A 14,218-nucleotide genomic window follows, 5' to 3' on the forward strand; every position below is an offset into this window, starting at 1 on the left:
TCTGCAGAAATTACTGCATTCTTGACATCAATCCGTAAAATCTTAATTAATTGCTCGTTAAGAAGTTTAAATTTACGATTTTAATGTGTTTCTTTTTTCAGAACAATTTGGAGCTTTATGCCGACGAATCAAAATGGCTTTCCAACCAGACCAACACGAATTAGAGCAGGTGAGCGTCGTTAAAAAATCGATTATTTCGCAAAATCCGAGTTTTCAGGTAATTCAACTCTTACAACACGCTCACTCCACAGACAGAGATGTTCAACGTAATGTTCAAGTGCAATTGGTACAGCTCAATGAGCATCAGAAGTTCTGTTGTTATCTGGTTTACATACTGAGCGACATGAAGGAGATGATTGACGCGACGAGTCGATCGCTGGCCGGCTTGTTGCTTAAAAATAATATTCGAGCAAAATGGAATAAGTATCCGCAGGACGTGAAGTTTTTCGTCAGGACAACATGTTTGAAAAGTATAGGCGATCAAGAGCCACTGATTCGTGCGACAGTAGGTATCATTGTCACGACTATCGTTATGGAGGAGAATATGTGCGATTGGCCGGACCTTCTAGACACTCTGGCCACAGTTCTGATGCAACCCGACGAGCTGATGCAAGAAGGCGCTCTTGGAGCACTTCAGAAGGTTTTCGAAGACTCGGCGGATCGGTATGAGTCGGAATTTCTTCGGCCAATCATGCCGAAGCTTCTTGTTTTCTATGAGCATCATGCTGCGAAGATGCGGGCTCTTGCAATGAATTGTGTGAATTGCATTCTAATGGTTAATAATGATCCAATTGATTTTGCAATAGATCAATTTCTTACTTCGCTTTTCGCTCGCCACAATGACAATGATGAGGAGGTGCAAAAACAGTTATGTAGATCGCTGACGCTTCTGCTGGACACACACATCGAGAAAATGATGCCTCATTTGCCGAATGTCATAGAATATATTATTAAGAAGACTCAAGATCACAACGAGTCGATTGCCTTAGAGGCCTGCGAGTTTTGGCTTTCAATTGCTGAGAATAGTGATATTTGCCGAACAATGGTGCTTCCACATCTCGATAAGCTCATACCAGTTCTGCTTGGCTCCATGCGATATTCTGAGACAGATCCTGCGTTGAAAGCTAATGATGAAGATAGTTCGGTTCCTGATAGAGAGGAGGATATCAAGCCTAGGTTTCATAAGTCGAAGCAGCATGGTCTTGGTGGCCTTGTGGAGTCGGATGATGAGGAAGACGAGGACGATGATGACGATGGTGGTGGCGACTGGAATATCAGAAGGTGTTCAGCAGCATCTTTAGATGTTCTGGCTTCTATTTTTGGAAAGGATCTGTTGGATAAGCTCTTCCCCCTCCTCAAGGACACATTGATGAATGACAACTGGCTGGTCAAAGAGTCTGGAATACTTGCGCTCGGGGCAATCGCGGAGGGATGCATGGACGGCGTTGTGCCACACCTTGGCGAGCTCATACCATTCATGCTGGCTATGATGTTTGACAAGAAGCCACTCGTTCGATCGATCACGTGCTGGACGCTGTCCAGATATAGTTCGCATATTGCATCCGACGAGAACTTCAGGCAACAGTTTTTCAAGGATGTGCTCGCCAATGTGAGAATTTAGAATATATAAAAAACCTCGTAGTGCTTCAAAAAAAGTTTAAAAAAAAACTAGACTTAATTTGCAAAATTGTTTTAAAAGATTTAAAATGGGGTACTCTTTCAGTTAAATTCTAGTTGAACGCAAGTAATGTACTAAATTGAGAAAAACAAATTAATTTTCAGCTTCTCCGCTGTTCGCTCGACGGAAACAAGAAAGTTCAAGAAGCTGCATGCTCTGCGTTCGCAACTCTCGAAGAAGAAGCTGGCGAGCAGCTCATTCCATTCCTTGGCGAGATCCTCGATCAACTGGTCAAGGCGTTCCAGTGCTATCAGGCAAAGAATCTTCTGATTTTGTACGATGCCATCGGAACACTAGCGAATTCTGTGGGCGACGCGTTAAGTCATCCGGTTTATGTGCAAATGCTCATGCCGCCGTTGATGGAGAAGTGGGAGCGGTTGAGTGACGAGGACAAGGAGTTGTTCCCACTTTTGGAATGTATTTCTGCAATTGTTTCAGGTTGGTAAAAGAAATAACTAATTATAAGATAGTTTCGACTTCATACTTTTTACAGCAATGGGACAATCCTTCCTTCCATACATTCAACCGGTATTCACAAGGTGCTGTAGTCTCATCGAAAAGTGTGTTCAACAAAACCAACAACACATTATGGCTCCGGATCAAGTAGAAGCTCCCGAAACGGACTTTATCATTGTGGCGCTTGATCTCCTCTCGGGACTCGCTGAGTCGTTACCGGAACATATGGATCCCTTGGTGGCAAACAGCAAGCTGGTCGAGTTGATGTTGTTCTGCTCGTTAGATGTGACGCCAGACGTCAGACAATCGTGCTTCGCGTTACTCGGAGATTTGACGAAAGCGTGTCCAGAACGAGTGCTCCCACAGAGTAGTAAGTAGCTCCCGCGTCTACAGATTTGATAAACATTTTCAGAAATCTTACAATTTGCAGGCAATTTCATATTTTTTCTCGCCCAAAACCTGGATCCCTCCAAGATCAGTGTGTGCAACAATGCGATTTGGGCGCTCGGAGAGTTGGCGCTGAAAATGGGTCCCGCAATGAAACAGTTCATCGGGCCCATCATTGAACCTCTGATTGTTGTCATCAATAGCCAGCAGAATATGCAGCGGACGTTGTTGGAGAATACTGGTGAATATCTAAAAATAGTAAAAGCTTGGAAACTAGGTATTTAAATTTACAGCCATCACAATCGGCCGTCTCGGACAATGTTGCGGTGAAGAGCTGGCTCCCCATATCAGCCGATTCGTTCGCCCTTGCTGCTACTCACTTCGAAATATTAAGGATAACGCGGAAAAAGAGAGCGCGTTCATCGGTTTATGCAATATGATCAACATGAATCCCGTCGGAGTTCTCAATGATTTCATCTTTTGGTGTGACGCTATCGCTTCGTGGACAGTACCGACCGACTCACTTCGGGTTCTTTTTGCCGGGGTATTTGAAGATTTTCGATTTTTTTCTGACAAAATCGAAAAAATGTCGATATTTCATCGATTTTTGAATATATTGATGAGAAAAAACATCAAAAAATATATAAGACTTCAAAACAGCAAAAGCCCTCATTTTCAAACTAGAGAAAATTTTTCGATAAAAATGCAATTATCGAAAAACAAAAATTTCCGATTTTTTAAATAGAACAATCGATACGAAAATTGACAAAAAAAAATTTTTTTGGAAATTAGAAAAAGAAAACATTTTTTTCATTTTTCGGTTTTTTCAAAAATTCTGAAAAAAAAATCGATCGTCGACATAAACTAACTAGGGAATGGTGTTACCCCTGCAATTGCTAGGAGGACAAAACAAAGTGAAAATGGAAGATCAGATCTATGGCTACAAGAATCAGTTTTTGGAATCTGCTTAACTCGGTCCCAAAGCTGAAATTTTTGGCCTTAAAAATTAGTGCTTTTTTTGCTGAAAATCCCATTTTAAGTGTGTAGAATTGGCTACACAAACGTTTTGCACTGCAGCCACCGTTCGAATAGCCGATTGGTGAACACTTGCGTTCATTAATCCAGACGTCACAGGTTCGTCCCCCACTAGGTGTAATTTTTTTTGAATTTTTTCTCGAGCATAAATTATCCACAAAAACGCGGTTAATTTCGTTTTTAAATAGGTTCAGCATAAATTTTTTGGTTCCTGGAAAGCATGAAAGTCATGTGGAAACTTTTTGGAAAATTTAATTTTTTTGAAAATTTCAACTTTTTCTCCATCTGTGGTATGAAGATTTTTTCCAAAAAAAAAAAAAATTTTTTTGTTGAAAAGGGTTATGTAGTGTAGAACAGTTTTAATTTTGGTAAGTTTTTCAGCTATTACCTTCAGATAAGATAACAACCAAGTTATCAGAAACATATTGAACAATCGTTAGTTGTCGCCGCATCATGGGCGCAATCAGGTACTACAATTCAACTTTTTCAGACCTAATTAATTTTTCGAGGTTCGAAATGTTGAACCGCGAAAAAACAGAGTTTGCGGGATTTTTTGAATTTTACTTTATATTTATTTCCAAAATTGTGAGTTATTCCATTATTTTATTCCGTATTCGTAATGTCTTTGAACATTTCCAACGTCCTCTTTTTGCTGCACCAAAAATTCCCGGATCCTCTACCCGACAACCCAATTTGTACAAGAGAAGAAACGAAGCTTGCCGGTCATTTGGTTAATATCCTCAAACTGGCTGTGGATCACGATATTGATGTTGAAGAGCGCGACGAAGTTGCTGACGAGACTTTCAGTGATTGGGATTCAATAGAATTTGAGGTACGTAATTATAAGTCAGTGAAACATTAAAAAAATTTTATAGTTCTAAAATGTCCAAGTATCATATTTTGACTGTGAATAAAAAATATTTAAAATTGATTTTATTTACAGCCAAAAAGTGCTATATACCTAATGTTCACCTATCCTAATTTTGAAAGTAGACAAGGTTCAAATTTGAACCAAATGCTCGAAATCACTCAAAAACTCACACTTTTGGAACATTTGGTTATTTACCGAACGTTTGGCAATTTGCCAAAACTTTGACTAAAAATTTTTAAATAGATTCCATTAGTGTTTCATGATGATATTTGAGCATGTTGGATAAACGAATCTAGTCTAAATTTCCAAAAGCTGAAACCTTTTTTCGACATTTTGCAGCCTAACGATGGAGTCATCTTTTCGTCTCCTACTGAATTGGTGTTTGGAGGCAGAGTGGTCACGCGCGAGGAAGCTAATACAGCTCTCGATTACTACCGTAGTGCGAAAGCTGGGAAACGAACTCTGGAAGCTATGAGAAATCGATTTCGTTGGATCACTGGAAGACACGATATGGACAAATTGAAGTTATATGAAAAAGATAGAGATAACTTCAAGGAAAGCCGAAGAAATCTGCTGAAGTTCCTCGGAGAGCGACTCTATGAGGAAGTCAAAGGGAGACTGGATTCAGGTAAATTTAAATTGAAAGCAGCTATTTCATTTCAACTTTTTAGGAATCTGTCTACATGACCGTGACTTGAAAATGATTGCGCTCGATATCAATAAAAAAGAAACCCATGTGGAAAACTTCAAAGCGTGCCAAACTTGGATCACCAATTGGAAGAGGAGTTACAAGTAAGATTTTTACACAATTTGAAATTAAAAAATACAACTTTTTTTGAAGCATCGTGAGCCGCAAAATCACGAAATTTGTGACGAGGAGATATGTCCGTAACAAAGCCGCCACCCTGCAATCAGCAAAGGATTTTGTACAAGGTTGCCGAATGGACATCTCATCGTACGGCCCGGAAATGATATTCAATGCTGATCAGTGTGGGATACAAAAGGAGTTATTTGGAGCAAGATCCCTCGCGTATTTGGGAGAAAAATCTGTCGAGAGGATCGTTCAATCGCTGTCTTCCTTGACGCATTCATTCACGTTTTTGCCAATGATATTTATGAACGGAACATTGGGGCCTAAAGCCTACATGAAAATTGCCGAGCCGACAGGTCATTTTCCTCCGAGTCGCCCGATTCCTGTGTGTTCTAACCTGGAGGTTCACGCGGGAAAAAGTCATATTATGACGAAGGATGATATGCGTGTTTGGCTTCGGAACTGCGTCGCACACCAGCAATGCCCTAAAAAAATGCTAATGATCGTTGACAGCTGGACTTCTTTCAAGGATCATGCCACTATCCAAAGCTGTATGCAAAATGGAGTCGATCTCACAATTCGGAATATTCCACCTGGCACCACAAGTCTCATTCAGCCTCTTGACGTTCATTTCAATGGACCCTGGAAGGTATCATTTTTATATGTGTATTTTGATTAACAATTATATTTTCAGACTCTCATCAAAAATTTCACTTCCTATGTCATGAGTTTCTGTCCCGATTACATCATAGCGAACAGGAATAACACGATTATGATGACATCTCTTCTGTACCATCAAGTGTCCGCTGCATTGTTCGAACCGTTTCTAAAGTACTCCTGGAACAAAGCAGGCTATACCGATTCTCACGATGAATTCGTAACACCTGCAGACTACTGCTTTGGCGACGTGGGCGAGGAAGAGTGTGGATTCGGTGGATGCTCGGAATTTTCCTTTATTCGATGTGCAAGATGCAACTGTCAGATATGCTTCGAGCATTTTGTAGTCGACGACCAACACTTCTGCCCATGTCCTTGATTATACTATTGATTGATTTTCTTTTTCCACTGTTGACTGTTTTATAAATTAATTGCCAAAAATAACAAATGTTTTATGCGATACCGTAAAGTTGGTTGTTATCTTATCTGAAGGTAATAGCTGAAAAACTTACCAAAATTAAAACTGTTCTACACTACATAACCCTTTTCAACAAAAAAATTTTTTTTTTCAGAAAAAATCTTCATACCACAGATGGAGAAAAAGTTGAAATTTTCAAAAAAATTAAATTTTCCAAAAAGTTTCCACATGACTTTCATGCTTTCCAGGAACCAAAAAATTTATGCTGAACCTATTTAAAAACGAAATTAACCGCGTTTTTGTGGATAATTTATGCTCGAGAAAAAATTCAAAAAAAATTACACCTAGTGGGGGACGAACCTGTGACGTCTGGATTAATGAACGCAAGTGTTCACCAATCGGCTATTCGAACGGTGGCTGCAGTGCAAAACGTTTGTGTAGCCAATTCTACACACTTAAAATGGGATTTTGAGCAAAAAAGCACTAATTTTTAAGGCCAAAAATTTCAGCTTTGGGACCGAGTTAAGCAGATTCCAAAAACTGATTCTTGTAGCCATAGATCTGATCTTCCATTTTCACTTTGTTTTGTCCTCCTAGCGATTGCAGGGGTAACACCATTCCCTAGTAAGTTTGATGAAATAAAGTCCTTAAAATCGTGGAAAAACTGAACAATCGAAAAATATTGATAATCGAAGGCATCTTTTCTAGGTTTTCCTAAAAATTGGAAACCTACAGGTTTATCGGTACTTGTGTATTACATGCCCTCATTTTAATAGTAATTTTTTAAGCCATGAAAAATAAAAACGTGAACCACAATTTGTATTTTTTGGCTTAGGAAATAACATTTTCTAAACCTAAAGAGGAAACATGTATATCACGTTTATTTTAATTGGAGAAATTAATAACAATCTAATTTAATTTGAAAATGAGGGCATGTAATACACAAGTACCGCTTTATCAAAAGAATGTAAATATCTATGTGAAAGACAATTTAAAAAGACAATTTATGTTAAACACAAAAAACTGAATTGTTTGAAAGTTTTTCCAGCAAAAATCGAAAAGTTTTTGAATTTTTCAAAAATCAAAAAAAAAATTGGAAACCAGAAAGTCGTAATTAAAAAAAATAAATATTAAGTTTTCCAGGAAATATTTCGATTTTCGAAAATCGAAAAATCTTTTTTTTTAAATTAAAATTTTAATTTAAAATAAAGAAAAATGGCGAAACTTTGTAGCTTTTTTTTTGCTGAAAAATCGTAATTTTTTCTTTTCCAATAAAATCTAAAAAGCGACACCATTGATTGAAATATTGGAATACGTACGTTTGCAATAAATTATAAACTTTCAGATTCTTCAATCATTCAAACAACAAGTCGGCGATTTCAACTGGAACAACTTCATTCTACAACTTCCACCGCCGTTGCGTGAACGTCTCTCTGCTTTCTATCAGATTTAGGGAAAAACGAGTATCTAGATATGCAATTTTCTCTTTGAATCTAACTAGAAATGGCTTTACGACCGGATACTACTAACCTGGCCGGTTTCTAATTTCATTCGGGGCAAATTTCTATATTTTCCTTGAATTTTATACAAAAAATTTCCCAATATGTGTGTGTCTTCGTTGTTGTGCTGTTCTCTGTTATTACGACCTCCTTCCCAATTTTCGATTTAACATTAATTTGTATGTGTTGTTTTTGTGATGATGCTCAATGTTCCTCGCCCCATCTTTTCACCTCTTTTTAACGTGTAATGCCCGATTTTTTTGAAACTTTTACCAAATCTTCCCTTTTCAAAAAAATCCTGAAGTAGTCCAATTTTCAGTTTGATCTATATTGTCCGTTCCTTTTCTCACATTCACCCCATCACTTTCCTGTCCGTTGTTGTGTCCTTTGTCTGTGTGTATGTCTACCGATTATCAGTTTCATTTTCTATCCTTCATTTTTTAATGATTCATGGTTTATTATAAATTTTTGTAACCACAAAAAATCCAAACCAGCAATACATATAATATGATCAATATGATCTGTAGTGGATTCAAGAAAAAGGTCTTTTGGATGACACCGCTCCGTAGACTATACTCTTACTGTATCCGGAGCCATCCACCAGTAGAAAAAACCAATCAGATTAATTCCAATAGAGGTCAAAACGAAAATGAACAAGAAGGTGATGAGAAATATTCGCTCGAGCAGTGCGGCGAGCCAGTCGTACTCGATTTCAGCCAAATTTCGGGCGGTTCGGGGGGATACTGGCACTGAATGATTTTCACAATGATTTCCTCGCTTTCTCTCAATAATTACCTTCAATCTGCCTGAACATCATACTATCGAAGCTTCCGCAAGTGGAAGCTTTATGCAACCGAGTGGGTCTCTGCATTGCGGGCGTGGGCGTCGTCTCCAGCTCCAACAGAGACACATCCTGATCATCATCCTCAGAAGCCAACGTCGGAACTCCCATCGCGACGATCCCGGAGTCGCCTGAAAACAAATAATTTGTTGAAATATTATTTTTGCGGGTTTCGCTTACTTATGCAAGTGACATCCTTATTTATCGTGCATCTTTTGCCACCATTGTCGATCAATTTTTCCGGCGTCAGAACTTCGTTGAATTTCGACGAGTTCTGCGATGTCTGAACGTCCTGGATAAGTGCAAAACTTGCATTAAATGCAATATATATATAGCTACAACGGGAGTACGACGGTTGCTTAGGCTTAGGCTTTGGCATAGGCTTAGGCTTTGGCTTTGGCTTCGGCTTAAGCTTAGGCTTGGCGTCAGTGGCGAGCGTAAGCTGACGCTATTTAGGCTTGGTTAGGCTTAGGCTTAGGTTTAGGCTAAGGACTCGGCTTAGGCTCAGGCTTAGGCCTAGGCTTATGATTAGTTTTATGCTTAGGCTTTGGCTTAGGCTTCGGCTTAAGCTTCGGCTTAAGCTTATGCTTATCCTTAGGCTTGGACATAGGCTTAGGCTTAGGCTCGCTGTACTCAAAATTATTACAGCAACATGCATTAAATTCTAAAAAAAACCGAACCTTCCTCAAGGCCTGCTCTCTTGCAAGTTTATACACCCTAGTCCATAAGCTCTGCTTCCTTCCCATCTGCTGCCTCCTGAGCTTCTCCTCTCGAGCCTTTTGCGCATAAGCCTGCTTCATGATCAGTGGCATTTCCATCCGAATGAATCGATTCACGGCTCTCGCAATGTTCATAAAGTTTTTCGATGGTGGATTGCCCAGGTTACCCTGCTTTTGAACATAGATCACCACCGATGAGCAAATAGTCGAAAACGAGATTAAAAGGATCATCGAAGTGTAGAACAGTCCGATGAGTGGAATGAAAGATGACGTGGATGGCATTTTGTCAGACACCATGAAGATTAAAATAGACATTGAGAGGAGTGTTGTGATGCCTAATGTGATCTTCTCCTCACGTGGTTCGTTTATTGAGGACGTGCTAGAAACGGCGGATTTTTAAGCTGGAGTGTTACAATGGTGATTTGGCCTAAATTCATTCATAATAGCTAAAAGTTACCCAAGATCAGAATAATACAATCCTAACTGTTTTCGATTTTTTTTTAATTTTCAGTTTTGAATTTTCGAGGATTGATGCTGGTTCAAACCCCGATAATGTTCAAACACGAATAATAAGCAAAATATCATTAGAATATAAACATCTTAGGAATAAAAACATTTTGGCCGCATTCCCAAAATTATGAAACTCAGTTTTCATCGTTTTCTGAATGTACAAAAAACATTTGTTTTGATGTGATATTTGGACATTCTAGCAACACCGACGAGACACCTTTAAATGGGGAGTTGTGGTGTTGGAATAAGTTTTTTTTTAACATTTAATATAGGCTGAATTACCAAACAACACTACTCCATAGTAAAAAAAAAGTAAAATGGTAAAAACAACTCACCTGAAAAATCCAATAATCGATATAAAAGTGATAATAGATGTGGGAATGATCAAATTGATAATGTAATATAGTGGTTTTCGTTGAATTGTCAAACGAAATTCCAGAAGGGTGTAATTGTTGGGACAACAATCGTACTTGTTTTCGTGACGGATCACACTTGTCGATAAGACGTTCCATCCCTCGTTTTCAATGCAGTTTGTGGTCCCGATTGCTTGGCTTTCGTTAAATGCGAAATAGTCGATTTTGGTGTTGTCGAAGGTCCAACTACCAAAGAGAAGGCGGCAAGACTATAAAATAAAGAATCGAAAGTAGGGATTTTACTCTGAATGTTTTTCTATATTTCATGCACAAAAATAAATTCTATAGACTGAACCATATTTACTATGAAGTTGTTGCTCATTTTTTGTAGGTTATAGGATTTGTAGTTGGAAAATAAATATACCTGAACATCAAACGGAAAAAATCTCAAATTCAACAAGCATGACAGTTTGTAAATTGTCGGGTACAGTAACTCAATAAATGCTCCATTTCCTTCACCCAGCGTGGTAACTTTTGCATGCAACAACCTTCGATTCTCATCGTCTTTCATCACTAATCTTAAAAATCCCCACATTTTGCAACGTAGCTTTATTGGTACTGTATGACCTACGAGTTGTAAAGGGTAGTGTCTGGTAACCATATGAAGTGATGGGGTAGCATGATTTCAGTGACGTTTCCAAACTTTTCGGGGTCCCAGCCTAGTAGACGATCTGTCCAGCGCTCAACAACCCAGGCATTTAACATTAGGAATTGTTGGGGTTCGTTCTGGAAATTAAACGTTTTAATTGACACGTCCTCACTTCAAAATATTGATCTCTTATTCTAATTTTTGTTGATGTTCAATTGTACTTTAAAATTAGGTACGCTCGAAGGCACGAGATAGGTAAGCCAACTCGTTCAAGGTGTATCCAAGACTTACCACCGAAATGATCTGATACAATTCCATCGAGAAATGCACTTCAATCGGAGATTTCTTTCCCATTGATGGTATCAATCCGGCATTGTACTTGTCCAGGATTTTGTTGGCGATCTCATATTGGTCTGGAAGATCTAAACGTTTAGAAGAGTTTACTTTATATAGTACACTTGTTTTGAAACAAAATTAACTTTCAAAATATTGAATTTGAGGTGCAGCTGATTTTGTTAGTTTTTTAGTCAATGAAACAATTGGCGGGAAATTCAAATTTTCTGAGATATTCAAGTTCACAAATTTAACACTGACTCACTTCCTCGTATTAACGTTTCATTGATTTTTAATATATTCATCAAGTTCAAGTTCTATTTTCAATGTTTAAACTTTACATGAACCCTCAGCTTCTTTTTTGGTTCATTCTCAATTCCTCTATTCGTCTGAGAAATTGGTCAACCACCCATAAATGCATAACCATTATACATCGGCAAGATTTATGTGCGAGATTTCTCGTTTTCTAAAGTTCTAGTGTATAATTTGAGGTCAAGGAAGAGCAAAATAGTGACGTGAAAATAAAAAGACGATATGAGAAATGTGATTTTTGTTAAAGGTGAAACTAGGGCTCTTTGGTAGGTAATTTGGCGGGAAATTCAAATTTTCTGAAAAAAATTATGGCAAGAAACTCAAAATTTCGAAGAATTTTTTGGTGGAAAGCTAGCTGATAAAAAAGCATAGCTGATAAAAATGAAAGTGACGACGAATACCTATTTTTTTGAATTTCTTATTACTTTTTTCGTTTCATTATTCCTTGAAACCCCCTTCTGTTTACTTTGCTCCAGTCCCCGTATTTTCTAACCGGAAAGTAGACTGAACTGGACGTAGAAAAGGGGAAATTTGAAAAGATCCTCAGCTGATTCATTTACTACTTTTTCAATTTTGTTCGAAGGGGTTTTGCAGAGCAGTGTCTTTGAACTATTTTGCAATTTTATCCTGCACTTTAGAATGTTTATACATGCAGAAAATAAAGAAAACAGTTCACCTGAAGAAACGGTAAGGAGGACGAGTGAATGCAAAAGCAATACAGCCGCCTGGCGGCCACTCGACATCAATTCCTATATCCTGAAAACATAAAAAAAAAAGATCTTAGAATAGAAAATACTAGACAGAAATGAAAGTGTTTAGAATGAAATTTAAGACATTGCCCACGCATACATAGAAACATCAAAAATCTAAATTAAATTAGAATTGGGGTCACGTGACCTCTTTGTTTTGTGTGAAATCTGATTATCGCAGGACTTTAGGTGATATTTTTTAATGCAAAAATATTTTTTGACCCCAAAATGTTCAAATATTCATTTGTGAAAACAGAAAATAAGATACGAACTGCTTTTTTTTCTCAAATAGACAATTGGATCCACTCATTTATTTTTGGCTCTTTTATTTGAAAATTGCAAGGGTTTTTGGTCGTTTTGGAAAACGTAAAACCCGTGGTTTTTGGATTTTTGGGAAAATAAAGGAAAATAGGGGAATTTTGATCGAATTTCCATGATTTTTTCGATAAGTAAATGAATATACCGCATTTCCTCTATTAGTCTTGCATGCAAGACTAATTTTCAATCAACCCATAGGGGTGCAAGACTAATAGAGACTGCAAGACTATTAGAGGCTGCAAGACTAATTTTCGAAAGCCCAATAACTTTGGAAGAGTTACCAACTTTTGTTGAAAACTTAACTTTTTACCGTTTGAGCCATGTAAAATGCATTCTTTTCCCATATTTCATAAGCTATTTAATCACTTTCAAGTTCAATTTATCCAAAAAATTACAAAATTGTTAACGTTTCCTCTTAGTTAGTATAGCTGGCTAGGCAAAAATAGGAGTGCAAGACTATTTGAGACTGCAATATTAATAGAGGCTGCAAGACTATTTTTCGATTGACCTCTAGGGGTGCAAGACTAATAGGGGTGCAAGGCTAATAGAGGCTGCAAGACTATTTTTCGATTGACCTCTAGGGGTGCAAGGCTAATAGAGGCTGCAAGACTAATAGAGGAAATACGGTACCTATAACCTGAAAAAATACACCACTTAAATATACCTTGAAAAATACATGCACCTTTAAATTAACTTACAGTTAAGCTCTTTCTGATGTCTACGTAATGCCTATCTTCAAGGCGACCTACAACTGTCTCATGCCTACATTTTTTTAAAATTTAAATTTGCCCTACATTTACAAATAATCTTCAAAAATATGAAAGCTCACTTTTTCGAGTAAACCGGAAATGTGACAGAGAATGAAAAAAAAAAAAGAAATTGTGGGGTTTTCTCAGTCATCCGAGAGAAAAATATATGTACATGAGAAAAAAGTGGTGTGAAAAAAGAGTGTGTGTGTGTGTGTGTAAGGGTCCATGTAATACACCGGAAGTACATTTGATTTGGACCATAAAATTGTTAGAATGTTATTGGAAAAGAGAGAATATATGAAAAATTGGATATGGGCTTGAGAAAAATGTAAAGGCTGTCGGAAACTTTTCACTTTTCAGGCATAAAAATGTATACCTTATTGGCGACCTACGCCTGCCTCATCCCTACTTTTGAAGTGACGCTCGCTGTCATTAGTAATGATTTTTGGACAGAACATTGTTTATAAATAACTAAAAATGTTTCCTTTTGCTAAGAAAAAGTTTAACGACGTAAACAAATTTCAGAAACATCAAAGACAATCTCAGTTTTTCTCAACATGTAAACAAAAATCAGAAAAACCGAAATTCAAAAAACTAAATTTAATTTGAAATTCAGAGATACATATAGAAGGAAAGAAAATCTCAATGACTAGTACAACGAATTACTGCCAATGTGTCCAGAATCCCCCAAAAGAAATTCCGAAAACAAAACAATTTTGGACATCGAAAAAAAATATTGAGGGAGATGCTATAGAATGCTCTATTCTATAACATTCTATCCGTTTTTTTTTTCAAAAAAAAAAACAAAAAATTCGTAGATTCATGTAGATTTTTTCAACATTTATCTTGAAACTTTTGAAATTGTTTTTTTTT

At 37.5% G+C, this 14,218-nt stretch overlaps 2 protein-coding genes across 6 annotated transcripts; one reads left to right on the forward strand and one right to left on the reverse strand.

Moving 5' to 3' along the window:
* The first annotated feature begins 95 nt into the window (after positions 1-95).
* Positions 96-8,296, forward strand: imb-2 (Importin N-terminal domain-containing protein). 3 transcript variants are annotated; one of them, NM_001322761.3, is made up of 7 exons: positions 96-169; positions 218-1,609; positions 1,783-2,116; positions 2,172-2,504; positions 2,547-2,762; positions 2,815-3,065; positions 7,659-8,296. In NM_001322761.3, exons 1-7 carry the CDS (start codon positions 134-136, stop codon positions 7,764-7,766), a joined length of 2,670 nt encoding a protein of 889 aa, NP_001309574.1. In that variant the 5' UTR covers positions 96-133; the 3' UTR covers positions 7,767-8,296. The 3 variants fall into 3 exon arrangements, with proteins under 3 accessions (NP_001309574.1, NP_496987.1, NP_496988.1); NM_064586.4 differs by having other exon boundaries at positions 2,565-2,762; positions 7,659-8,294; NM_064587.5 differs by lacking the exon at positions 218-1,609 and having other exon boundaries at positions 2,565-2,762.
* On the reverse strand, positions 8,226-12,291 carry acr-20 (AcetylCholine Receptor; the record flags this gene model as incomplete). 3 transcript variants are annotated; one of them, NM_001381655.1, is made up of 9 exons in its annotated part: positions 8,226-8,561; positions 8,608-8,784; positions 8,834-8,945; positions 9,334-9,751; positions 10,218-10,504; positions 10,660-10,813; positions 10,867-11,021; positions 11,176-11,297; positions 12,206-12,285. In NM_001381655.1, 8 exons carry the CDS (start codon positions 11,236-11,238, stop codon positions 8,383-8,385), a joined length of 1,545 nt encoding a protein of 514 aa, NP_001366936.1. The 3 variants fall into 3 exon arrangements, with proteins under 3 accessions (NP_001366936.1, NP_001022273.1, NP_001367183.1); NM_001027102.7 differs by having other exon boundaries at positions 8,250-8,561; positions 8,834-8,936; positions 12,206-12,291; NM_001381654.1 differs by having other exon boundaries at positions 8,383-8,561; positions 12,206-12,272.
* Positions 12,292-14,218: the final 1,927 nt, after the last annotated feature.

This window comes from Caenorhabditis elegans, chromosome II (genome assembly GCF_000002985.6).
Source record: "Caenorhabditis elegans chromosome II".
NCBI lineage: Eukaryota > Metazoa > Nematoda > Chromadorea > Rhabditida > Rhabditidae > Caenorhabditis > Caenorhabditis elegans.

What these genes read in the sequence shown, in the direction of transcription:
- imb-2 (NM_001322761.3), top strand. Translation starts at nt 134, where the DNA reads ATGGCTTTCCAACCAGACCAACACGAATTAGAGCAG. An exon ending in TCAAGGATGTGCTCGCCAAT is followed by an intron (nt 1,610 to 1,782) that starts GTGAGAATTTAG and finishes ATTAATTTTCAG; the next exon opens with CTTCTCCGCTGTTCGCTCGA. An exon ending in GACGTTGTTGGAGAATACTG is followed by an intron (nt 2,763 to 2,814) that starts GTGAATATCTAA and finishes TTAAATTTACAG; the next exon opens with CCATCACAATCGGCCGTCTC.